At 42.9% G+C, this 27,245-nt stretch overlaps 1 protein-coding gene across 3 annotated transcripts in view; it reads left to right on the plus strand.

Moving 5' to 3' along the window:
• The window catches only part of hdac4 (histone deacetylase 4), a 106,391-nt gene that overhangs the window by 47,588 nt on the left and 31,558 nt on the right, over nucleotides 1-27,245 (plus strand). For 2 of the 3 annotated variants that reach the window (XM_062402372.1, XM_062402374.1), the window contains exons 4-13: nucleotides 11,403-11,603; nucleotides 11,732-11,877; nucleotides 12,708-12,858; nucleotides 14,918-15,038; nucleotides 16,949-17,067; nucleotides 22,465-22,593; nucleotides 22,688-22,794; nucleotides 22,915-23,034; nucleotides 23,512-23,719; nucleotides 24,304-24,521. In XM_062402372.1, coding sequence (XP_062258356.1) covers nucleotides 11,403-11,603; nucleotides 11,732-11,877; nucleotides 12,708-12,858; nucleotides 14,918-15,038; nucleotides 16,949-17,067; nucleotides 22,465-22,593; nucleotides 22,688-22,794; nucleotides 22,915-23,034; nucleotides 23,512-23,719; nucleotides 24,304-24,521 — 1,520 coding nt within the window. Of the gene's footprint in view, nucleotides 1-3,568; nucleotides 3,856-11,402; nucleotides 11,604-11,731; nucleotides 11,878-12,707; nucleotides 12,859-14,917; nucleotides 15,039-16,948; nucleotides 17,068-22,464; nucleotides 22,594-22,687; nucleotides 22,795-22,914; nucleotides 23,035-23,511; nucleotides 23,720-24,303; nucleotides 24,522-27,245 lie in introns of those variants that run through there. The other variant, XM_062402375.1, reaches the window with a different exon arrangement.

Here is a 27,245-nt window from a genome sequence, read left to right on the forward strand (position 1 = left end):
CCCCATCAAAGGCCTTGGTCATGTCAGCCTGCAGCACCCTGAGCACTGTTGGTTGTTTTATGTCTGTAGCCACTTACCAGGAATGTGTGGCTTTAACAAGGGCAGTTATGGTGCTAGACCAAGGGATGCAGGCCTGCTGGTTCCTACTTCCAGACATCACTGTAGGCATCAGCTTATTTATGATGAGACGTCCCTGATTTGTTGGAACCGTTCCCTGCATGTGATCTTTGTTTAACCGTGTAATGAGTTTACAGGTCAGGACTTGTGCTCAAGCCTTTCAAAATCTTTATGCTTCAACTAGACTTTATATCACTATTAATATAAGACATACAAGGGGGCTGAAGTGGTGGGTAATCCTATTCTCTATCGATTGAGCATGTTTTGATTGTTATGAGCGGTTATTGTATTGCTGTAGGGAGCCTTATTGTGGAGCTGGGGTGTGGTGTGAGCTTGTATTATAAATAACCCAAATCAATAATAAACGACACAGTAGCTTTCGTATTTGGAGTTGGGTCTGTGGTTCTCTTGGGAGATGGATGAAAAAAGCAATCTTCCTCCCACCATACCCCCTGTCACTGCGGGGGAGGAGGGAGAAGACAAGCTCATGAGAAGCTACAAAAATAAGAGCTGCTGTCTTTCTCCTTCTCCTGAGTATGGACCAGCTTGTGGTTGTAGTTTGCATGCCTGTGTGTGTGTGTGTGTGTGTGTGTGTGTGTGTGTGTGTGTGTGTGTGTGTGTGTGTGTGTGTGTGTGTGTGTGTGTGTGTGTGTGTGTGTGTGTGTGTGTGTGTGTGTGTGTGTGTGTGTGTGTGTGTGTGTGTGTGTGTGTGTGTGTGTGTGTGTGTGTGTGTGTGTGTGTGTGTGTGCACATGTGTGCATTATGAGGCGGACACTGTCCATTACTTATTAATCAGTCCTGTCTGCCTCGCTGCCATACTGTGTACTTCAGCATGCCTTGCAATCATTATGCCACATGCATTATTTAAGCAACACGCGCACGCTGACTCTGATGCAGATAGCTACACAAGCTATTTATCTCGGATATGCTCACTTATCGCCTTCTTATTCTCTCGCAGGCTGTTGCGAATATTTCAGAGGTCTCTCTCGTCTCTGTCTGTCTCTCCCAGACATTTATTGTCTTATCTCGGATCACATGCCACTCTGCGCGAGGGTTCATTCATTGGTGTTGTTTTCAATTGATGGTAATATTTGACCCACTCATTCAAGTCCATTATAAGCTCAAGGTCTCTGCATGAAGTTTGAATGTCTGTGCACGTGGACTTGTTGATTGTTGGAACAGATTCTCCCTGTTGTTGCTTTGCGAGCATGACAGGTGAGAAAATGTATTATTTTTATTTATCCCTTCGAGCACAAATTCAGAAAGTCTTGTGTTGAGTTAATTGTTTTTGTTTGCTTGCACAATATGCTGTTCATGTAAACATGCTCCCATGCTTGGTAATGCCCTGGTGGTCTTGAGCAATTTAATGCATGCCATATTATGGCCAAAGAAAACCTTTTCAAAGATGTCCACATGCGCCCCACTATTTGTTTTTGTTTGACAAGCCGCTTGCTTGGTACCACTGATCTTTGACCATGTCGGTTACCAACTGACCTTATGTCCAAACATAGATTTTCAATGCAAAGTTAATGAGATGCTCTGTTGCTCAAATTCACAGTTTAGCTACTGTCCTCTGCACTGGGGATTTTACCTGCTGTAAAAAATGACAAGGTGCTTGTGTGCGTGTGTGCATGCTTTTATGGTTTTGGGTTCAGTAGCATTAGCTGTTATCAGTGTCTTGGCTGCTGAAATCTAGCTAAGCCTTTGACGTCAATGGCGGCATACAACAAGCTGATAACACTGAGTTTATATCACAGCCAGGTGTGTGGGTGTGTTGTCTCATCAAACAAAACTTGGCTTCCTGGATGCTACGTTGAACTTCAAAAATAGCTCCTGAAAAAAAGACACACAATTTGCAAGTGTGTTTAACACAGGTCGAAGCTGATTGCACAACAGAGTGAAGAATACAGACTCGCACTGTGTGTGCACCACAGGAACAGTGTTGGAATTTGTTGATCAAACCTTTAGTCTTTAAGTTACAATTTATTCAGCCTGTCAGAGTTAATTGACGATATCAGATCTTCCCAGCGTAGCTCCATTCATATTCACCCTAGCACCTTATGTTGTGGGGTTGAAACAAATATGAGCTTGTGTTTTCCAAAATTAGGGCAACTGGTTTCCTCTCTTGTGTATTAGAGGAAAATTGCTTGAGATTTAAACTTGTGTTACAGCTCAACGTTGTGCTGTGCAAAAACTTCTTGAGCATTTTCAACCAGCACCAGCAGGTTCAGAACACAAGTAGAATCCTGTGTTGTCTTCAGTGTTTGCTTAAAAGAGAATGATAAAGTAGGTACTTGCAAATGAGATTGATTCCAACTGAGGTAATATATAAAATTGCACTTGAGTAACTGCAGTTAGTTAATCCTTTCTTTTTCATTTTCAAACTGTTCATAAATAGATCCATTGCATTCACTCCCATTGGCTTAGTATCATAGTGACAGTTTATATGACAGTTAGACATATGACTAGTGCCACCCCCAGTGGAGCACTTGTCATTAGTGGACCTTGATGCTGCTCAATAGACCCATTCTCCAGTCGCTCTAATTGCTTCTCATTGTCGTTCAATCAAAATCTCTTTATTCATATTTAATGTTATTTTCAGGCATTGAGGTGAACGTGTCTCAACTCAGATTCAGTGTCTCTCTCTTAATTGAATGTTTGTGTCTCTATTCTTCAATACCAGTGACAGCTTTGACCTTTGTGTTTTGACAATGTCCATATGTGCATCAATCCACGCAAAACCTCATTCTTGAGGGAATTTCAAGTTTGAAATTTAAAATGTAACTTTTTATATTGTTTGGCATCTTGCCTTTATTGATAGTTGAGCATGGATTTGGGAGAGAGAGAGCTTAGCAACAAAAAAAGGCATATCATTATAACAAGTCTTATTAACAACAAAGCATCTATGCAAGAAATGCAGACAAATAGTAGTGAAACATATTGTGATGAGAAGAGGCCTCTCCTCTGAAGCTGTAAGCAGGATCCTCTATTTGTGCAGTGGACACCTCTGATGTGTGTTTTCAGTTGTTGTGAAGTGTTCTATCTGCAGAGCACAGCAGCATCCATTATTGCCAAGTAAATTACACAACAAATGTTAGGCTGCTGATGTGTAGGAGAGTTTCAGCCAGAAGAGAACCAGAAATATCTTTGAGATCAACTAGTAATGCACATCAACAGCAGTGGGGTGTGTGCAGAGCAGAGAGCATCCAACCACAATGTTTGTTTAGTCACATTCGATTGAGAAGGTGGTCACAATCTCTCCTCTGCCTCGCCGCCGATCAGTGTGGTAGGAGAGAGAGAAACAGAGCGACTCCAGTAAAATGCTCAACATGCCTGAGACTGCCCTCTGATGTCACTGCGAGAGAGGGAGAGAGAGAATGAGAGAGAGGGAGTGGGAGGGGACCAGAGGAACAGAGGGGAGGGAGGGACAGTGGCAGCCGGAGGACAGAGCGGAGCGCGTCAGTTAGAGAAACCGAGAGAAGTGATACAGTGAGAGACGGAGAGAGTGAGACGGGCAGAGAGAGAGATAAAGAAAGAGATCTGTTCTCACCCTGAGAACCAGCTCGCTCTGCTGTATTTTTTTGCGTTACAGTGGACTTTACCCCTCTGCTCAGAGTGTCACTTTTGGCTTCAAACCCACACACACTTTCTCTTCCTTGCTGAAATACTGTACACTGCACACACACACAGACACACATACACAAACACAGCAACCGGACAGCACGGCACCACTGATGGGTAAGAGCTCTTGTTGTTATGCACAGATACTTGTGTAGTTAGCTTTACGATTCAATTTTAAGGAGCTGCTTTGTGATTTGTGTGTTTTTTGTGTGTGTAAAGGATGAGTATTTACTGCTTATGTGTATTGATTCATTTTACATTGGTGTGTTTTGTTAAGTTGTGGTGTGCGAGTGTGATACCTGAGCGTGTTGTGTTTACATGAACTTGTTTAACATATGGCTTTTTTATAGTGTGTATGTTTGCTTGAGGGGCAAATGTGCGTGCATGCTTGTGTTTCGAGTGAGAGAGTAAGTCTTCATCAGCTGTGTGGGTGTGCTGCCTTGAGTAGTGACAGTGTTTATTGAATGGCACTGATGTATGGAGAATCTCGCTCAGAACCATTCAGTGCAGCCTTTAACTGAATGGAGCAGATGGCAACAACTGTGTGTGTGTCCCTCCCCACAGCTTGCTGTGTACATGTATGTATTTGTGTGTCTGTGCCTCCGTTTGGGTGGATAAACATGGGAAAGTTGTCTTCTTATTATGCGACTTTAAAGGGCTCCTTTGTTATTCTAATGAAAACTGTGCACTCTTGCAGCAGTAGAAGTTTTTCTCTGGATTACATTTTCCACCTTTTTGAATCATTGAATAAAACCAGTTTCAGTAGCATCTTGGTATTTGGCCCGTGTGCCTGCACTGTCACCACACATTGCTCCGTCTTGGTTTCTGTGTGGTGTCTGTACAGTGTGCCTGCTGAACCCCAGTTTCACTCAGCACCAACAGTTAATCTTCTGACTTCACAGGGGTGTGATGGAGTGCTGTGTATCTCTGTATACCAACCTGAAATCCCATTATCTCCATGTAAATCTGTAAATTATTAGATTGGATTAGTTACTTTCAATTGCTTCACCCCAGCGGGTTTGTCCCATCTGTCAATTGCACTGATTAGAGAAAGGAGGGATGAAGCAAGTAGAGCTGGTGACTAGGAAACACCAGGAACATGCAATGTAACATTTGCTGTTTTAGTATTAGCACTTCCCAGTAAAGCATTAAGCTGAATGCTCATGCAGGCCATTTGTTGAATCCTTTGATTGCCACCATTGGCTCTCCCTGCATCTCTAGCCCCACCCCTTCCTCGCCTGTCCAACCAACTGCAGGTCACAATCCCACCAGTCGCCATGGCGTTTGCTTCCCTTTTCTGAGAGTGTGCATGTGTGTGTGTTTTTATTTTGCTATCAAACACGCCCTCTGTGTTTTAACTATGAAAAGTTCCTCATGAATTGTGATTAAACATGCATGGGGTTTTGTCTGAGTGCACAGATGCAAGGTGGGGGCAAGGAGCTCCCTCTGGGAATCCTGCTCTATAAATAACTCCTTCTGTGTGATCCATAATCTTTGCCTGATCACGGGAGAGGGGGGATGAGAGGAGGGAGGTCATGGAGCGAGGGGCCAGAGTCGTAGAGGGAGACACACACAGAGAGAGTGATGGATGAATAGAAGAGGGAGAGAGAAGAGGAGACATCTCACTGGTCATGTTTGAGTTTTATTTTGGTGGGTTCAAGATATTTCACATCATCACGTCTTATTGTCAGGGAATCTCACAAAATGAAGTAAACACAATTTCCCGTCTGGAAATCAACAGAGTTTATCTCACTTCCCTTCGCACCATGTATGGTCTTCGAGCCACAGAAGGGACGTGGACACATTTAGAATCTACTGGACTCATTTATAAATATAAATTTATATAATTCCTGACATTTTAGACAGTTTTCACATGACGATGATGTTACAACGCACAGAGATTCCATTTGTGGAGGCTTGACTTTCTATCTATTATGTTCATGAGATTAGAGCAGCGCCTTTTCCCTTTGTGAATATGAGTGTGGACTGCGAAGCGCTCAGTCTTGCCTGCTGCAGGTATGTTATCATGCACGGTGCTGTCAGGGTGACTCGGCTTGTCCGGCCACCTCTCCTTCATTTGGCACGGCACCATAAAGTCATGCCACATTCATAGAGTGCCATCCTCGTAAGCCGTGCTGATTACTTCACAGGTGTCGGCACCCCCGGCTTTCGGGCGCTGCACGTCAACCTGTTGGCCTGTTGCTCCTCACAAAGCTTTTGTTTATTGTAAACACGCCTCTGGGGATCGTTAGTTCGAGACCTCCTATTATGGTTGTCATGGTACAACTATAACAGTATTGTGATACCACAGGGCCGTGTCAGCCTGACCGTGGACGCCTCCAGACTGATGTGACACAGATGTGAATCCTGTCTGCTGTCGAAATCTTTTGACAGCACCACGAAAGAGACTCTAAAGAGCCAGAGCAAAACCTCAAACATATTGACATCTTCACAGTGAGAAAACCGGTCCCGGCAGTTCAGAATTAAGATCTGATTAAATAACAGCAGTTTTGGATAGATCTTAATTTTGGAGAATCATGTGTCTCCATATCCAATATCATGCCAAGGTTTTGCATAGTCTAAAAGTCTTTTATTACATCCATTCAGCCAAAAAGATGAGACTAGACAAGTACAAGATTTTACCCTGAGCTCATAAATAGACTAGAAAAACAAGTCTGTGTGGTTCAGGTATAGGCCAAAGTGTTGACATATACAGTATCATAAGCTTTGAGTGTCATCTCTGGCTCTCAGTGCATCTTAATGGGCCAGCCAGTGTGGTTCAACTCTGAGTAGCTTGGTCGTGCAGTGATTGCACCACCTCTATCTCCAGCTCTCTCTGTGCCGCCGGCTCTCGTGGCCCCTCAACTTGAGGATAAGTGGCTAAAGTGGGGCCAGCGACCACAGTTTTGTAAGCGACCGGCTATGTCAATTGAACGCAACATTCACACAGACATTCAAGAATATACTTTGTTGCATCCCAAGGAAAAGCTCAGTAAATCCATACAAACATATTTTTTTGCCATTTTGTGTAGGATGTTGACTTGCATCCAATCTTTTTGTTCACAGAGACAGCTGCACACAATAGTTTTAGTGACTTTAGTTGGCAGAGATGGTCACGTCGACTTGTTTGTCTTATGAATCACGTTGTCATTACACGTCACCTTCTATGCAGACGTTTGTGTTTGATATACCTTCGACTGATCTCCTCTGTAAGAATATTCCAGCCCACCACTGGACAAAAATTGACCATATCAGGTATATGTATTATTATTTTATTTTTGTACCATTTCAAATGGATAGAATCTTATTTCCTTCACTTCTGCGTACACACTCTGAATCTGAAGGGCATATATATAGCTGGAAAGGTACAAAGCTGCTAGAAAATATGGAGTGCACATTTATATCATATTTATTGATACACTTATCCCCCCCTCATCCTTGTCCTCAAGGGGCACAAAGACAGCCAGGACCAGAGGCAGCGGCGTAACTAATACAACAAAACTGAGGAAGGCACACGTGGGGAGAGCTGAACAGTCAGATCTGTGAAATTATTAATTAAATTAATAATTTGTTATATCTCCAGATTAACCTATGCTGCTGTGGCAGCTGAAGCAGCAAGAGAAGGTTGGGAAGAGATTTCTGTAGGTAATGAAGAGAGATATGTAGGAGAGGAGGAGAAGAGCAGACAACATGCTGCTGCTGTGGGAGAGTCAGTCAGGACAGAGGCAACAGGTGAGGTTACTTAGACAAATGTTACTTGCATGACGCAATGTGAAGTAAAGGAGCTCTATTCTAAACATTATTCAGTTATTTATTCACCTTTCACAATTTATACTTTTCACTCGTGTTTCCATGCATGTGCATATGCTGTCATTTTTCTTTCTCTGAATGGTGTTTGTTTGTTGTTGCGTGTGAGCGCATGGAAGCGTGTACAAATGTTTCTTAATTTGTAGTTTTTGGGGGTGGGAGCGCAATTTGTTTATGAAAACAAACAAACCCTTGTGAAGCCCCTGTGGCATGCCTATTGAGAATGGCACTTGGGCAAGCATACATAAATAGCGTGGGGTCGAGAGCGAGTGCCAGTCTAACTTCAGGGGCCCACCAGAGCCCCATTTAGAGAAAATGGGTGGCGGCAGGGCTTTGTGTCCGAAGCTCACTGCCATAAGACCATATGGGAAAATGCACAGTAGAAAAGGCCTTAATTGAGGTGATGCTCCACATACATATTTGCCACCACAGGACTAGAATGGCTAGTGCAGGAGTCGGTCTGAAAGGGCCCCACTGTGAGAAATGGCACTGTCTGAAGTGCACTGATGGATGAAGTGCTTGATGGTCCCCATGAAATGTTTTGTTTGTTTGACCTTAATGTTATGTCTTATTAAATGGTAAACTGTTGACGGGTATGTATGTGTATGTATGCGTGCTCTGCGAGTACGAGAGGTGGGGAGGTTACCACGGGTCACTGGGAAAAGCTTTGTTTATGTAACACGAGAGTTGGCACAGACTGTGTATTCTGAGAAGGATAAACAACGACATCTTCCATAGCAGCTCATTTCTATTGCCTTGTTAGTGGTACAGTGTCAAACATGCACGTTGGCAGGTCAGAGGTCCAGGGATCACTCAACATGTATATGCATAGCTTGCTTCCTTCCTCATGTCTCATCGTAAGCTGCATCTTCCTGCCATAATAAATGGTTGGTTGTATATTTGAAAAAAATTAAGATGAAACCCCCATTATTGCATTATTAACACAAAGCCTACTTCAAACAAACAGAAAACCAGAAGGGCACTCTGAGATAACTTACCTCCGCCAAGGCTGATTGGCCCTTTTATTACCATATTGTTGTACATGTATTGATATCGGAGTTACCTGGATCTGAAATTGCACCTGTTCATATACAGAGTGGCACTTGACATCAGCCTGAATTTTCATAAATCTCTCTGCATCGTCTATCGTAGAATCATAATTTCCAGAATTTTGTCTGACTGGGGAACGCATATCAAGAACCATTCATCTTATCCCATTCACACTTGACGTGTGCATTGTTCAGGGCGCAGGAGAGTGCAGTATCCGATTTGAATTCATGATAATAATAAACTGTGAATAAACAGGTAGTCTGTAGCGGCGGCGGCCTGGACTCATCAACATAAGTGACATTTTCGATCATGACAATGGTTCGTTCCCGACAACGGCAACAACAACGTGTTCTCCTCAAACAAGTCCTTACGAGTATAGTGAAACAATTAAACACACACACATGCACCAGTGAAGCACCAGCATGTCTGGCCTGGGCTGGCCACACCCTTTCTTTTTTTCCCCCACTGTCCCGTTGGGTGGTGTCAAGTTTCCTCCTGCTCTGAGAAACCTGCCCGGTGCCAAAGATGTCATTGGCTATCTCAGCAAGTAACTGCAACTCCAGCGCCACCTCATTGGTCACCGGGGATGCTCAGGACATCCATGTTACGGAGATGCTCCCCACTCGCCTCGGAGTATTGATGAGTGGCAGAGTGCTTGGCATGATACATGCTGGTGTTCCACAGGGCAGATATTGATCAGAAAAAGCTGAATCATGTAAGATATCAGGCACAAATCAACAAATCCTTCTGCTTCATGAGATCCCTTTTTTATATATATTATTAACTTTCACATGTCATCATAAGTGTAACCAATGCTGCATACTGGCTTTAACTAAAAATAGCATCGCCTGCTTTAGATCAAAAAAATTAATCCTGCAAGTGCTTTTAATACATAAAGTAGCGTGTTGACCGTGTTTGAGCCCATCACGCCATATTCCAGTTACATGTCGTAGAATTAGAATATCGAGTGTGTTGTGTTGTAGGATTGTAGAAAAACGGTTTGTGTGTAAGCTGCCGTGTTGTTTGCTTGTTTTGGAGGAATAATCTTATTGCACTAATACTCGTTTTTGCATGTCAACCATGTGGATGCAGGGATATTGCAGTTCCTGCGTGTGTGTGTGTGCGATTGTGCGTGCGTGTGTGTATGCGTGTGTTTCAGCAGCACAACAAGCCTGTGCTATTCACTGGATTACTCAATTGAAGTGGAATAAATGTTGCAGATTAAATGAAACATAAGGAATGTGAGTGTTTGTATTTTTTGTCGGGGACTTTGTGATTTTATAATCAAAGGCTCCAAAACTGAACTTCGTTTCTTCCCTGCTGATACTTAAACTCTTTGACGTTGTCTATACTTCTGATACCAGCACGCTTTATTACGGTGGCTTTCCGGTAAACACTGAATGACCTGAATGTAGCTTACCAGTTGTAATAAACAAATCCATGGTAACAGCCGGATTCACCAATCAGAGACGTTGCAATTACACCTGAGGTTGTGGGTAGTGAAGTACTTCTCCTTGACATTGCAAATAACGTTTAACGTTTAATAAAGTTTTTCTTAAAACACATTTCAACATACAGACCGGTGACTTCTACAGAATCACAACGTCGTTTCACGATCTCTTAGCCTGCGATAAGACCCTGGATGGTTATAATATTACGGTAGATAATCCAAAACTCTGTTAAAGGTCCAGTGTGGAAGATTTAGGTGAAAGGGATATATCGGCAGAAATTCAATATTAAATAATCCTAGGGATGTTTCCACTGGTGTGAAATCACCTAAATTGTACAAATTGTTGTTTTCTTTACCCTAAAATGAGACCTTTATATTTTAATACTTTATATTTATGTTTTTATGACTTCTGAAGAACACCATTAGGTTTTCCTTCATGCATGGCAGGGGAGGGTTGAGGGGTATTAAGCTGCAATATGCAACTTCACCACTAGATGTCACAAATCCTACACACTGAACCTTTAAGCCCTATATCAGACACCACTTTGAAGTCTTTTGTAGAAAAGACTCATACACTGTACAATGTCTGCAATGCAGTAAGAGTAAGCAAAATGTAGAGTTACTGCTCATAGGTACACAGTGGAATTGGAAACACACAAACAGGCACAGTGAGTCTGTATGCGTGTCAGCAAATCCCTGCTGCAAAACTCATCTTACATGAGGATTGTTTATGACCTCTGTTGACATGTTTCATCATTCCACCTGTGTGTGTGCTTCTGTGTGTGTGCGCCAGTCAGTTTTTTGTCTGTGTACAGAAAGTCTGTGTGAAAGTGTATGTACTGGGTTTTCCTGAGAATCATGTTTGTACAGATGTTTGTAAACACCATGGAAGCGAAGCTGCATCCTAGACACTGTGCTCTCAGCACAGCAGCAGACTGTTGCCTCTTTAAATCCCAGACACATTTTCTGATTTTGGTGTTTAGATAATCCTCTTATCCAATGTATACAACTATAAAACAGACTTATGTGTTCATTACAAGCAACCGCAACCACTGTGAAGTGTAATGTCAGTGCACATGCTCCACATATTGGAGCTACCATGGTTATTTCTATAGAGGAAATCCTAAAGGGAAAGGGAGGCACTTTAGATGTTTTGATGGGAGTCTTTCTTTTTATGTGTTTCCAGTTCTCAAATGGTTGTATGAAGAGTGTGATTGAATCTGTCTTCTGTTGAAAGCCATTGTTGATGGAATATGTTTGTATTTCTGCAATAAACCTTACATTTTTAGCTGACATCAACTTCTTTGCAATGACAAGTATCTTGTCCTTTTTCTTTTGTGGCCCTCTCCCCTTTCAGTGGATGTGAGCACTGCAGCACTGCCCACGCAGGTGCCCCCTGCCACCACAGCTCTCCTTCCCATGGACCTGCGCGTAGTGGACCACCATCACCACCACCACCAGCAGCCTCCCTTCGGCCTGGTTCCCCAAACCCACCCCCTACCACCTGTCTCCACAGCCTGCGCCATATCAGCCGAGCCAGGCCGTGGGCAAGTCGTCAGTGAGTCAGGATGAGCTGTTTCTTGATAGTGTCGTGAGACTGAAAGTTGTTTACCCTGAATTTTTTACTACAAAGGCATCCCTTGCCTCATCTGCTTATAATGACAGACTCGTTCCAATCTCAAATAGGCCACCCGGAGCAGCAGCTGCAACAGGAGCTTGTGGTGCTCAAACACAAGCAGCAACTGCAGAGACAGCTACTGATCGCCGAGTTCCAGAGGCAGCATGAACAGCTGTCGCGACAACATGAAGTCCAGCTGCAGGACCACATCAAGGTGAGGTGGTGGGAGATCTAGCTCCTCTACTCTGCTTTCCTCTCCTCCTTCTCAAGGACAGTAGAAAGCATGTGCATGTGTACACTTAGTGAGTGTAATGTTGTAATTGGATCTGGTGGCAGCACTTTGCTGCTTAGTCATCTCCTGGACAAGACCACTGGTCAAAGTAAACCTTGTGTGTGTGAATCATGTATGCGACTTACTCTGCTAAAAAGCCTCCTTGGTGTTGCTGTGACCACAAATTCAGCCAATCAGTCTTTGCCGAAAATAGCTCAGATGTGTGTCTTTCAATCAGATCAGTCCACAGGTCAACATGGCTCTCATTATGGACTCCAGGCTGGTGATGTCATGTGCGTTCAAAAGACTCACCTTCTAATTATTGGTTTCAAGAAGCCATGGACTGCATCTTGTCAAAACAATGTCTCTTAACCCTTAGATACACAATATGGGTCAAAAGGAATACGACTTTTATATATCTTTGCATTAAATTAATTAATAATACTCATACTAAAAATCATTTCTGTATCACTACCCTTCTAATGCACAGCAATGTTAAAAAAAATTCCCGTATTAATTTCCTATTTAATTCCTTGAATTAAATGTATTTGGACATGTAATATTCCAGGTATTCATTAAATATCTTATTTTGGATTACCACAAATCATTATTATTAGTTTACTTTATGAACGGACATGAATCAAATTTTACACACATGGGTCAAACAGTATGTATTCTCTATGGAGCACCAGGAATACATTTCACACAGCTGCTTTCATACGGTATTATTTTACAATCCATTACCCTCAATATCCTCGTCTTGTCTCCACCAGCACCAACAGGATCTACTGGCCCTCAAACACCAGCAGGAGCTGCTGGAGCATCAGAGGAAGATGGAGGAGCAACGTCACAAGCAGCAAATGGAGAAGCAGCAGCGCGAACACAAACTCCAACAGCTCAAAAACAAGGATCGGGGACAAGAGAGTAAGTAGCAACATATAATGATGAGTGGGCAAAGAGAATCAGTCCAGTGCACCCAGAGGAAATTATATGAGATTGAAAAATCAATTATGTGTGTTGGTGAGTTTGCATTCCCATGGTTCAGTGAGTAGTTATGACTAAGCTCTTAACATAGCTGTCATGATCGAGCAAGCATACATTCACTCTCTGCCCCCTGAACACTGCCAACATCTGCTGTAACTGTGCCGAAGCCCTTAGCCATTTTGCCACAGCAGGTGCCCGGAGACGCTTGACCCAACAAGTCCCTCTGTCACAGCACCTGGCCTTACATCACTAGTCCTGACAGCCTGACCTTGCACGTTTACCAAAGAGAAAATCAGAACGAGATGGCCAAGACTTTCAAGAGGCCTTCATTTTTCGCAATTAGATTTTGTTTACAGCAATTCAATGAAACAAGAGAATTCCCTGACTTGACCTTTTAAGAATCAATTATTACATTTTTGTTGCTTTTGCCATCGTATTACAATGTTCTCGCTAAAGTAAGTGCTGACAAACCAAGTTTTCAGCAATTCACTTAGTATGTAAATATTTATCATATTTAGATTTAACATTTATCCTTATGATTTGAAAAAGCTGATATTATATATTCTGTCTAGAGTCAGTTTCACCCAGCTGCGAAGTGTCTTAGTTTTTTATGACAAATAAAACTCTAGATTGTATACTTATGAAGGCCTATTTCTTAGGTAGGAGGAAGGCTTTTTCAATTTTAGCTGTGCTAAGCCAGTAGTTTATCTTGTTCCTGTAATTGTTTTACACAACATAAATAGAAGGTGACAAGAAAGACTTGCCTCGCTTTGAATTGCCTCGTCGTTGAAAGGCGCCACACGAGTGAACCTGCCCTGACTTACCGAATACTGCATGTTAGCACAATATTTGCATCCACTTCATCCACCACTTGAATGGCTCCTGTAATGTAGGAAAGAGTGTGTTTTTGCACATTTGCATGAAATAGACACATTTTATTTTGGTTATTGCTGCAAACACCTGCGTGCTCATTATTCATACTCATAACTTGTTAAATAAGCTCATCAAAACACAGATGCTGTTTTATTCAGATTACTGGTTGTGTGGCTGTTAAATGGTATCATGTGGGCGTTTCCTGGGCAGCCTACGATGTGGATTTTGACAAAACGTTTCAGTATGAATCCCTCTGATTTTATACTGAGTGATGGACCCCATTTGGAGCCACTATTTTCTCCTTGACCTTTTTCTCAACATATCCTCCGCCGGGCCAATTGAGCCTACAGTTTGACGTCTATGGAAGGAAAGCATCGGGTTGTAAACAGAGGAAGCTTTGTTAAGTGCTGCTGTAAATTACATGGAAGGCAGTCTCATAAAAGCCAATTTGCTTCAGTGGAAAAGCAGACATATTGGGATGTCAGCACTTCCAGCTGCACCATGATTTAGAGATCACATATTAGTCGTTGTCATTTTCACATACTCGTTTTTTTTACCGCTTTCTCCCTCAAGCTAGCCACATCACCTGATATTACTCCCTCTGTCACATTCATAGTGAGATACCTCCCTCCCTTTTTATCGCCCGCCTCGCTCTGTTTGTGATATATTTTTTTAATGGCCTCTCTCTTTCTCTCTCACTCATCTGCCTCCCCAGACAATTTGTGTGTAGCTGTGAAATGAGGGTGGTAATTGAGGAGAGACCGGGAGCGGAGTGAAACTCATGATGTGTGTCTTCCAGGCGCTTTACACAGCACCGTGCTGTCGTCTTTTTGGAATCTCAGCGAATCTCTGAGCAGGATTATACAATTGTGCATGCAGTTCCAAACACATTATGTGTCATAGCAGGGAGCGATGTTGTCATAATCTCCACATTAGTGTCACTGATTGAACAGAGGTAGTACAGCGCTGACTTTTACAGCGATGCAATACAGAAATTGTTGCAATTTTGTGAAGGGCAACAGGGCTGTTTGTGTCTGTCTGTGTGTGTTTGTGTGTGTGTCAGTGCATAGTTTATATTTGTGCTTAGTTTACATTCCTTTCTTCCTGTATCTCTGTGTCTGTTTAGGTGCCATCGCCAGTACAGAGGTAAAGATGCGACTTCAGGAGTTTGTCCTGAACAAGAAGAAAGCCCTTGCTCAGCGAAATCTAAACCACTGTCTGCCCAGTGACCCACGCTACTGGTATGGGTGAGTGTCACAGCAGACCGCGACAGACCTGCTCAGGATCTCACTTGTTTAACTCTTTGAACGCCAGTTAAAATCAAGTTAAAAATCAAGTGTGAGTTGCATTTTCTTTGTTTTTTGAGTGTTTCTCATCATGTTGCTGCCTGAACTTGTAAATGTGCATTCTTTTAGGGCAAGAATCATCGTAGTATTCTCAAAATTCCCTTTTTTCTATATCTTTGTGAGCCTGCCGTTATAAAGTTACTGTTAACTCTTAAAGAACTGAAGTGGCTCTCAGTTGAGCACATACCTCCACCAGGGCGGTCCCCTTAAATCCATCCTAGGTGCACCAAATGTTACACACTCATGGACATCAGTCACCAAATAGGCCTGTTTTACTTTTAAGGTTCAATAGATAATCCCTGGGAAATGGGTTATTTCTTGGCTCATGTCCTATCCCTCCACCAAGTTCCACCAAGTCTGCTCTATATATATTGCTTAATCCCCATCGTTGAAAACATAACCTCCTATGCAGCGGAAATGAACAACTGCTAATGCTCTTACTCTTTGATCTTAAATGTTAACTGATATATGCATTTTTTTGGGAGGGTATAAAAGAAGAAAGGGTTAAAAAAAAAGCATTCCACACTGATGAGGCCCCCATTTTTATGAGCTTCTATTGTTTTTTTGTGGTTTCATGAGCCTGTTAGTTGTTTTCTTTTCATATCGGAGCTCAGAAATCCTACCGCTGGAGAAAAGACCAAACATAAAAGTCACAATGACGAGTGACGTATAAAGGTCCCTCATGGTGTGTGGCAAACCCGGTGACGGCGTGCACCCCTGTGGTGTGGATGTCTGCCAATGATAGTTTTTCGTGCGTGCGTTGTAAGAAGTTCTCAATGTCAACATTTGCTTCTGGTGGCATCCTCCTCAGACCTAAACTACACAGAAAATGTTGAGGGAACGAGCCTCTTCTCTCTCAGTGTGTTTGTTGTCTATGATTGACAGCTGGCTCTCTTTGAGGTGCGTTTGAGTGTGCGTCTGTTTGAAGTGGGCACAGAGAGAAGACAATGGCATCGCTTTAAATATTTGAAGAGGCTTTAAGCATTCATTTTTCTGCCAAGGTGGGAGCTGATGGAATCCAAATGTGTGCGCCATCAGCAGGGAAAATGGTGATCGCTGTCATCACCATTTACCCTTTTCTTTGGTCTCTTACCGGTTTGTGTTCTCCTCTCTTTCTCCGTACATTTATCGTCTCTTTTAGCCTCTTCTCTTCTCTCATCTCTCACCTTCTCCATCCTTGCCTCTCTGCGTTTCTCACTCACCTTCAGACAGAAACTGAAACCTTAGTCTCTTTGCTGCTGTTTGGTGATAAAACAAAGCGAGGATGCGCTCAGCTCTCAGAATCTTTTTCCCTTCCCTTTTTCTATTCCACTCATATTGTTGTCAACACACTGAGCTGTCTTTTAAAGTGTTGAAAATGAATATATGTGTTTGTGTGTATGGAAGGTCAGGTGACCTGCACTAGAGCCATGGTTACATTATAAACAGTTTTATATACAGCTATGTTAGATTATTGTGAAAGCTTGTTTCACTCTGTGATTTGTGGAGACGGACTGGATCATCAAAGCATTTGAGAACTTCAAAAGGAAAAAGCTTTTCACAACTTTTTTGTAGACTGACATTTGATGAACTAAGATGCTTGTTTATTTAATCAATATGTTTATTAATGCAATAAAAAGCAACTAGGGGCAAAATATTTGAATCTACATTAGATTCAGTGCCCCCGGGCTCTGAGCTCAGCCCTGGATGTTTTTACTGTGCAGCTGACGCCCCTGCAAAGAGCAGAGATTCTCCCTGTAAAGACTTCTTAACATCATATTGCAAATGCACACTCATAATGTTTGATGTTTTCTTTCTTATCTTTTTTGTAGAAAAACCCAGCACAGCTCTTTGGACCAGAGCTCTCCGCCCCAAACAGCATTGTCAGCTTACAACCACCCATTGCTGGGCAATTATGACTCAAAAGATGACTTCCCTCTACGTAAAACAGGTACAGACTGGTGCCATTGTTTGGTTATGAGATTTTGACATCCGTATTCCTCCACCTCTTGCAGCCACCCATTCCATTGTCAGTCTAGAGGGGCCACCTAATCTTCCTCTTCCCTGTATAAGCAATTGAAATGGCTTATAAGGTTTCAAAGTCAGGCCCAGAAACCCGGAGTCAGCTGCTGGAGGATTAAAGGATCCTCTAAAATACTATATTTAAAACGATGTAAAAGGTGAATATTGGGGGGGTCTTTTGAATCTCTCTAATGTCAATGAAGATGGACTGAAAGAGAGTGGAAACATTTGTAAGCAGAACAATTGAAACCCTAAAGTCAATAAAAGCATAATAACAACATTTCCATAGTTACTGAGGGGCTTTTACACAAACCCTGTTTGGCCTGGACTCTCTGACTTTTCAGTTTATTCCCAAGTGTGTGTGAAAACATTTATTTGGGGTAGTTCAGCCTTTTGGGCCAAATGAAGGAAGTTGAGACGACATTAAACAATAGAAGAAGAAAAAAAAGCAGAAGCTGCTCACAGGATTTATTGTACTCTTTGTCTCTGATGATATGTCTGAATGATGAAAATGTTGATATTTCTAAAAGCTAGATTATTAATTTTCTCTATTCAAACTTAAAAACTACTTTTTTTTCATTGCACTTTATTCAAAAATGTTGTGAATACAATAACCAAATTGACCACACGCTATTGTCAGATGCATGCACGTCTACAAACCAATTAATGTCAAGTATAGATAGACACAGCCCATGTTGGTAGTACATATGTCATAGAATAGTCTGTATTGTGACCAATGTAAACAAAGACAATAACCCTGGTTCAGGCCATGGTCTGGACATCTCACACATACATACACAGGTGTTGGATCTTGAAAGAAAAAAATGTGTTTTTTTTTTAATCTATTCTCCTGTTGTAGACTTATTTCACACTGATATTGACAAACACATTTTAGTCACACTCCCTCAGAGAGGTTATAAATCCCACTGTTCAACAAAACAGAATGTAACTCCTCCGAGAAGTGTCCCTGAAGCAAACCACTGTTCCTCCCTCCTGCTATCACACTGTAGATTCTCCGGGCCTCCTGTCTGTGTTACACACGGCCAAGCTGTGATCATTCACTTTGCGTCAGCAGCTGCCTTGGCAGTATCACTGGCTGCTTTCACAGCTGGAGGCCAAACTCTGTGTACTCTGCAGCCCCGGCCACCTGCCGTGAGCTGGAGTCAGAGCTGGCACACATCCGCTGAGTGCAAGTTTCAACTTTAAGGGACACTGTCCCCAGTGCTGCAAAGAAATATGCATAACTCCCAGTTCACACTGACACAAGGCAAAACAAACTGTTTACTTCATACATGTGAACGTGCATATGTAGAGAAAAAAGAATATTTTAGGAAAAGTGGCGTTTGAGATTTGAAGGCATTGGTCTTTATGTCAGTTGTGAGGCGATGCATATTGGGAATACTGACTACACATGTGCACACTAATGGTGCGACTGTGGAGGAACTGTTGTGTCACTAGTAAGCAGACGAGATTAGACGGGCAGACACAAAGATGAACTGTCTTCAAGAGGAAGTGAGTGACAGTGGTCACCACAGTTGTGTGCTGCTCTGACGCCTGGAATTGTCACGCATGACGTTTTTGCCTCTGGTGACCCATGTGGGAAATGTATGCGTGTAAATTATAAATGTACATAAAGAATTCCTTTTCTCTCTTGCAAGTCCAGGCGTAGAGTATATTACAACAGGGGTCGTTGTCCAAGACTTAGAGGCTTTGTGATAATGAAACACAGAGGGCCACTCTGAATGCTGCGGCAGGAAGTCTTTCGGGCCATCATGACAGACGCAGACTTGTCACGATGACCCCTTCTCTTCTCCCTCACTCTGTCAGACAGTCCCAGTCCAATACCACACTGTGCGCTGAATATTTAAACCATGCAGCATCTCTACAACCAACCTCTTTATTTTGTTTGTTTTATTTTCTACTAATCAATGCTTATATTCAGCACAGAGAGCAGTGAGTGAGGTTGTGCTGAAGAACAATTTAATGTGGTTATTACCAGAGCGGCCTCTCTTCCATCATTCTTTTTAAACTACCGGCTCATCTCCTCTGACTTTAATGGAGATAACTTGTCATATACTCAATCCTTGCTTTTCCATTTGTCTTCACTTATTATCAGACTTCTTGGTTTTCTGATACAAGCATCGAAAATGCTTCAGCTACTGTTCTCTTTCTTTACACAGAGGAGATGTTAAAATATATTGATGTTACATTTAAGGACATGTGTAACTACAAGTATAAGGTTTATACAATACCTGAGCTGTATACAGATTTTCATTCAATTCTATCTGTTTGATTTACCTTTTTCGTTCTAGAAAATATGTAAAATGAGACAAATCTTTGTCTCTAAATGTCTGCTTGTCTGTTTGTGTCCATCCAACCTATCTGTCTAATGTATCAACCACATATATGTTGATTCTGGGAAGCACCACTGATGAGTTTTCAGAAAACTACTTCATCGATCCTTTTCTGTAGAGGAGCAGTACGGCTTCCCCCAGCATGACTCTAGCAGCTCGGGACTCCAATCTGTCAAAACAGACGAGCAACCGATCAATATGTTACGTATCAGAAAAGCAATCCTCCTCCAGTCCCCATTGAAATTCTAAACACCCTGTTTAATCTGCTTGATGTGCCATCGGATGGGAAGGTTTAGGATTTTTGTACAGTTGTCTTGAACAGTTGTGTTTGAGAGACAATCAGTACATGACATTGAGGATGTGACACATATAAAGTAAATATGCACCGCGACCGGGACTATTGTGCGATATCCTTCCTCCTCCCAATAGCCACTTTGGCCTCTCATGGCTTGTGTGGAATTTTTTTGTAATGTCAGGACTGTGGCTAGACCTCAGCAGGAACACAGAAGAAGATATACTGACGAGACCGGAGCAACAATAATCAGAATGTGCAAGGATGTCTGATGAGAAATGCTGTTTATTGTCCTCGTGACATAAAGTAGGACAAGGTGGCAAATCCACCTTTGCTAATGGGCACAAAGAAGAGGGAAGAGAGAAGTGGGGGAATTAAATAGAAAGAGAGATGGGAAGGGAGGGATGGATGGATGGATGGATGGATGGATGGAGAGAGAGGGGTGGCTACTGTAAAATGCCAGTCAGCAGTTAAACCAGTCTGGGCCCTCTGCAGCGAGTGTGTTTGCACGTGTGCACACTGGTGCGCTTTTGCCCAGTCGGCATTAACACCCTTCAAAGTCACAGTGTCCTGAGGTGAACACCCCCATTGCGACTAAAGCCCCACTTCACCTTCCTTCTCTTTCTCCTTTGCTGTCGTCCAAACCTCCATCTACCCTTCCGTTTCACCTTCTATCCAGCTTATCTCTTGCTCCTTCCACTCCTCTTTTTTTATTTATCCATTTTCTTAATTACTCGAGAAATAACCCCCCCTCCCCCCGTCTCTGGTTAATTTGTTCCATGGCTCCCACCAGATAGTCCTACAGTCTCGATCACCTTTGCAGCCACTGTCAATAAATCCTATGAGTGTAATAGTGTTTAAATCTAGGGGGATGGTTAGAGTACGTTCAGTATTAACATGGCTCACAGACAACTATAGTGTGTTCATTCTACCTGGTTTATCTGCAATAAACTGTGTGTCCCTGATTAACCAGATTCTGTTGTTTTGCATCGATTTTATAGCCGATGTTTTGCATAAAATTAAACCGCATTTGCTTTATTACTGTTCATGTGATATGTGGCTTATATATAAGTTGGAATGATGAACTGAACTGCTGTTCATTTTTCATACATTACATGGCTGCTACTGCAGAGGTCTGTTAGGCAAGGGACACAACATTCAGACCCAATTTCATAACGTTTTGAAACGCTCAGTAATTCAACTCGATATAAAGCATTACAGCAATAAAACAGACAGGCGTGCTTTTACTTTGTAGACAAATTGCTAGAGAGGAGGGGATTCTATAAACCTTACTGCCAGTAAGTCATTTTCTGTTATTGCTTTACATTATATTTCAATAATTATCCTAAGTGTAGGCGATATTAAAATATAGGTTAAAAAGCTTTTGCAATAGTCTAAAATTGAACGTGGATGCACCATGCTTCTTCCCTCATAACCTTTCTTCTCCTGCAGTTCAGCTAAAGCATAGCATTAGATCCCGACCCGCCCGTTCCCTCTTTACGAAGACAATGAAAGACTGCGCTCCACTCTGAAGAAGCACTTTTTTAAATAATTGAGTTTCATAACTTGGAGCATTGTTTCCCTTACAAGTGAAAGTCCATTTGAAAAGGTACTTAGACGTTATAGATCCGCCATAGGTCATCTCAACCTCACTGACCGGGAGGTGTAGTACTTGCACCTCTGTGGAGTACATTAAAACGTTGTGAAGCTTCATCCCCCCTCGATTAGCGTTCATAGCTGCTGGAAGCAAGTGTCCGAGGGTTGATAATGACTCTGTATAAGTCCTCTATCAAGGAATATAGTACACTTGACTATAGTAGAAAGTCCCGGCTCCTTCTTTTAGACTGATGAACATCTTTGACACAGGGCCTTTGGAGGAGCGCAGGGTCAGCCGTTGGTCAACTGTCCAGCTTCAGCTAATAGAGGGAAGCCAGTGGAGGAGGAAGTGGAATAAAACTGCCTGTGTGTTTGGTGTAATCTGGCAGGAAGCGAGTGACATTCAACCAAGCCTGGCCTGAAACTAACAAGCCACTCACCGATTCAGCTCGGGAGCATCTGTGTGCAAGCAGAGCCCCAAAAGATGTAGAGTGCGGCACACACAGACACACACATACCCACACACAAAGACGCACGCAAATTAAAAGTGTCTGGAAACAAGCAGTGTTCATTAGCAAAAGCACAGAGGCAGCATCATTAAGCGTGGGGTCAAGTAAGCTGCCAGTTGGCCGTCTCCCTTCGTGTTGCAGCGCTTCCCCGCTGTCACCTGATGATTGCTAACCTCAGCTCCGGAATCTGTCAGCCAACACATACAGTGTGGCCTATAGGGACGAGCTCATTAGCCCGACTACACGCCTGCGAACAAGCTCCCACTCGTGTGGCCCAGCAATCTATCACAGAGCTGAGTGCCAGAGCGGCTGTTTCTAGAGAACCTGTCATTTTCAACACATTTATGAGGCTAAGTTCAACATCCAGTTTGATATCAACTACTTGACTTCGTTCACCTAGTAATCTCCTGTTGCTGCATGTGGGATGGGACAAAAATATATGCTGGACAACTTTCTTTTTTTCAAGTCATTGGTCGTGTTTCATCAAATAAGACAACAATCTCTAGTATCTGAACAGTTTTATTTAATTTTACCTTTTGATTAAATCCTCCGTGTTCCTCTCTGTATCTCATCAGCTTCAGAGCCCAACCTGAAGCTTCGTTCCAGGCTAAAGCAGAAGGTGACCGAGCGCCGCAGCAGCCCTCTACTCCGCAGGAAAGATGGTCTGATCACTACTGCCAAGAAGCGTTCCCTAGATGTGGCCGGTGCGTAGTTTTGTTTCTCCATTATATCTTGTTTCAATTATTCTATCATAACAAAAAATGTTTTAATGTGATATCTGTATTGTGTGTATTTTAGAGTCTGCATGCAACAGTGCACCAGGCTCTGGTCCCAGTTCCCCCAACAACAGCTCCAGTAACATCCCCAGTGAGAATGGGGTCATCATCTCCAGCTGCCCAGGAGAGGTAACCCACATCAGTTTGCGTGTGTGCATGTGTATGACGGCGGATTCAAATACTTGTGTGTGTCTGTTGGTGTGTGTAAAATAGGATTTACTGCAATGCTCTGTGGTTGTGTGTGTCCAGGCCTCCCTGCTTCAGAGATTGGTTGCGAGGGAAGGGTCTCTCAGAAAGTTGTCTCTATACACCTCTCCGTCTCTGCCCAACATCACCCTGGGACTGCCAGCCACATGCCTCACTAACACTGTGAGTACATTGACACAATATTACACAATTTTACAAGCTAGCACTGGGGATGAAGAACAAAAATGCACCGGAAATGTAGTGTGAACACATGTAAATGCATTTACAACATTCACTGACAGGTTACTTTACGATAAAGAATAATGGGAAACCAACCACCACAGAGTGTTTGTCTTTCTCAATCTGTACATGAAGGTTGCAGATTCCAAAACTAGGGCTCCATAGCTGTATCATCTTTCGACCCCAGAATTTTGGCTTCTTTCGAGTCCCTCTGTCTCTCGCTCAGATTCTCTTTGTCCATCTCACTTACTCTCTGTCTCATTTGACCCTTCTGTCTCCGTCCATCTGCGTCTGCCTGTGTCATCCTCTTCTCACTCCTCGTGTCTCTCTCTCTCTCTCTCTCTCTCTCTCTCTCTCTCTCTCTCTCTCTCTCTCTCTCTCTCTCTCTCTCTCTCTCTCTCTCTCTCTCTCTCTCTGTAGGTGGTATCAGGACACCAAGATGGTGAGAGTCATCTCTCTGCGTTACAGCAGGGCATTCCTCTGACCCCTCCTTTCCTGGCCACTGCCCACCTACCCCCTTACTTGGCATCTTCAGCGCTGGACAGGGAGGGGGTCGGAGGGGGCACAGCTGGTCACAACCCCCTCCTTCAACACATGGTGATGCTGGAGCAGAGCCATAATTCAGTGGGTCAGTGTTCATTACAACATCCATTTTCCTTACTGCTCAACATTGAGTAGCTTGTTTCTCAAATAATGATTGTGAAACATAATGATATACAGCACTGTTTATTCTTGCTTGGCTACTGGGACTTCACATATCCGTAATTTGACTGTTGTAATACATGTAGAGAACTCTTGATAGGATGACAGGACATACAGTAAGTTTAATTAGGGTTAGTTAGTGAATAAAGTACTTTGTAGTAATTAGCAGTAGTATTTTTAAGATAAATTGCTGGACTGTTAAATGTAACGTCACCTTTGCCTTGTACTCAAAGCCAAATTATGGATTTTTTTATGACCTGGGACTCACTTGTGTAATCCTATTAGCAACAAAACATTTTACTCAACAGCTTAATCACATAAATTCTGACACGCTGAAAACTCATTAAACACAAAAGCCTGCAGGGCCTCACAACCGTAAGGCATTGGACACAATTAAGTGAGCAAGTACAATTTTTTTTATTGTAGCCACGGATATTTAAATGTGACTGTGTTTATTAAAATAATAAGAATGATAATAAATAGACTTTAACCACTCTGTGTTCAACACAGTTGGTCTTGGTGGTCTTTCGCTGCAGTCTCCGTCTGTCTCCAAGCTTGCGCGGGGCCACCGTCCCCTGGGGAGAACCCAGTCAGCCCCACTGCCCCAGCAGCAGTGTGGACAGGCCCAGGCCCTGCAGCAGCTGGTGGTCCAACAGCAGCACCAGCAGTTCCTGGAGAAACACAAGCAACTGTTCCAACAGCAGCAGCAGCAGCACATCATCAACAAGGTAGCTCTGTGTGTGTGTGTGTGTGTGTGTGTGTGTGTGTGTGTGTGTGTGTGTGTGTGTGTGTGTGTGTGTGTGTGTGTGTGTGTGTGTGTGTGTGTGTGTGTGTGTGTGTGTGTGTGTGTGTGTGTGTGTGTGTGTGTGTGTGTGTGTGTGTGTGTGTGTGTGTGTTTGTGTGTGTGTGTTTGTGTCACTATTTGTCCATCTACAGGACATTGATTTGGTTAATGTCTGTGAATCCTGCCTCGGGTCCAGGAGCAGGATGAATCAGCCTGCAGTGATCAAGTCTCCTCAGCAGTCTTTCTTGTCTCTGTTCATGTATCCCTACTTCTCCCTGTCACCCTGGCAACTGTGCTCTAAGGAAGTCTCCTCCATATTTGGTCACACAGGAAATGACCTACTGCATCCTTGCCGATGTGTGTGTAAGTGTGTGCTTATATATGCGACAGGGTGTGTGTGTGTGTGTGTGTGCAACGTGATGAGGGGAGTTGCAGCACTTTAAGTGTCATTGTCAAGAGGGAGATGGCTCTTTGTGTTTGTGCGTGCGTCACACTGTGTGTGTGTGTGTGTGTGTGTGCGTTTGGGTGTTCATGTGCGTGTTTGTGTAAAGAACTTCCTGTAGGATTCAGCTCCATTATGTTTGTGTTGTTTGGCTGTCAGTAACTCCCTCTGCTTCGAGACTGCAGGCTGATGTGAGTCTGTAGCTCAGGAGTAAAACCAGGTTATTTTCATGTTGTAAGTTGTGTTAATGCTCTTATACAGGCGACTCAAAATGTGAATATCAGATCTGAGTTTGGATGGTGTACTAAAAAAATCTGAAACACTGAATAATAATTAATTTAGAATCATCATATATATTTTCTTATATTTTTGTTGCTTATGGGTTTATTTAATTAATTTACCTACTAATTCTCCAAAAATCTGTCTGTCTGTCTGTCTGTATGTGGAATGAATATTTCACGAAATGTTCATCTTATCGGCTTTGCATGTTAATTGTCCTGGAGACTGATCTATTGGCATTCATGGGTGCAGTTCTCTTCATAGATTCACTTCCTCTTAAGCAAGTGGTCTTCATAGTAAAAGTCCAATTTCGATTTACTCAAATCATCATTGCAGATAAACCAGGTAGGATGAACACACTTTCATATTCACACCTACGGTCAATTTAGAGTCTCCAATTAATTCAGCCCAATCTGTCTTTAGTCTGGAGAAGGCTGAATTCCCCAGAGAGAACTAATGCAGGGAGAACATGCAAACTCCACACAAGAAAGACCCCTAGCCAGACTGGGATTGTAACCAGTAACCCTCCTGCCGTAAGGCAACATTGGATGTTGTTTTCTCATATTAATGTATGCAGTTGAATCCACACTAGTCCTTTTTAAACAGGATTTAATTTGAATAGATTACACGTCCCCAGCTAGTCGCTTTTGTTTTGTCTTTTAACTGCCTTTTAAGAGAACATGGCACAGGGGGAAATGTAAAAAGTAGCCCAAGGAAACACTGTTTATTGCTGCATAATAAAGTCAGCCTCTTAAAACTAGCAATTCACTTTCTGTTTAATACGAGTGAGTAGAATAATCCAGACTGCAGCGGTCCCTGCAGAAGGAACGAAAGTACCACTTCTCATCCCAGTGACAAGCTCCACCATGGCTGCCACTGAATTAGATTGTTTCCATATGTACTAGTAAGGGCAATGCTACAAACTTTTCTCACAAATACTCCGGTGGTGTGTTTATTTCCATTTATTTACCCTGTCAACCGCTGGACACCCACCGCTTTGTAAAATATGAGTCATCCGTGGCCTTCCTTCCTTTCCTTGTTCACTTTTCTATTTTTTTTGTCAAGTCAGCAAGGAAAGTGGGCACTTCCTGCGGACTTCAAATTTGGCTTTAAACAGTTAGACATGTTGGCAGCAAGGAAAGGAATGAAAGAATCTTGAATGGGTTCCAGCCTGAGCCTGCTGCCTCCACCGCTAATTATCTCAGACAGCTAAGGCAACACTGTGGTATACTTACTTAACTGATATTGATGTCAAAGTTTGTGTGTGTGTGTGTGAGAAAGAGAGAGTTAGATATGTGGAGTCAACTAGTGTCAAGTGTTTGTGTACACAAGCACCTTCCCTTCTCCACCTCCCACTCTCTCTATCTTTCAACAGGCGTTATTAGTGTCTGTCCCCCCAGCAAGGTTCATATCCCAGCAACTATTTCCTCTGTTGAAGAGGAGGAGGAGGGGGAGGGAGGAGATGGGAGGGGCGGCGTGGGGTTGAGTGAAAAAGAGCACAACAAGAGAGAGAGAGTCAGCACGGCAGCAGTGGGGGAGTGTTTTGAGTTTGTTTGGAGAAGAGGGACTGGGATGAGGCTAGAGCATGCTCTCTGACGTCAATGGACTGTTCCCTGGGCAATATGCCAGTCAAGTGTGTGTGTATGTGTGTGTGTGTCTGTCAGTGTGTGTCTTTTCCCTCTGTGTGTGTTAATGTGTGTGTATGTGTGTGTGTGTGTACCATGTACCGTGGCCCACTCCAATCATGACCTGCACATCAAGGTTGAGGTCTTTGACGACAGAGACAGGGACACAGTAAATCTCCCTAAAAGAAAATCAGGCCTCTACATTTCTTCCTCTCTTTTCCCCCTCATGTCTTTTAGCTATTTTTTTTTCTTCTCCACCACAGGCTCAGGCACAGTGCACGTACCTCTATTAATTACAAGTAGTCATAGTGATTTAAAACAA

The sequence above is a fragment of the Platichthys flesus genome, chromosome 13, assembly GCF_949316205.1.
Source record: "Platichthys flesus chromosome 13, fPlaFle2.1, whole genome shotgun sequence".
Classification (NCBI taxonomy): domain Eukaryota; kingdom Metazoa; phylum Chordata; class Actinopteri; order Pleuronectiformes; family Pleuronectidae; genus Platichthys; species Platichthys flesus.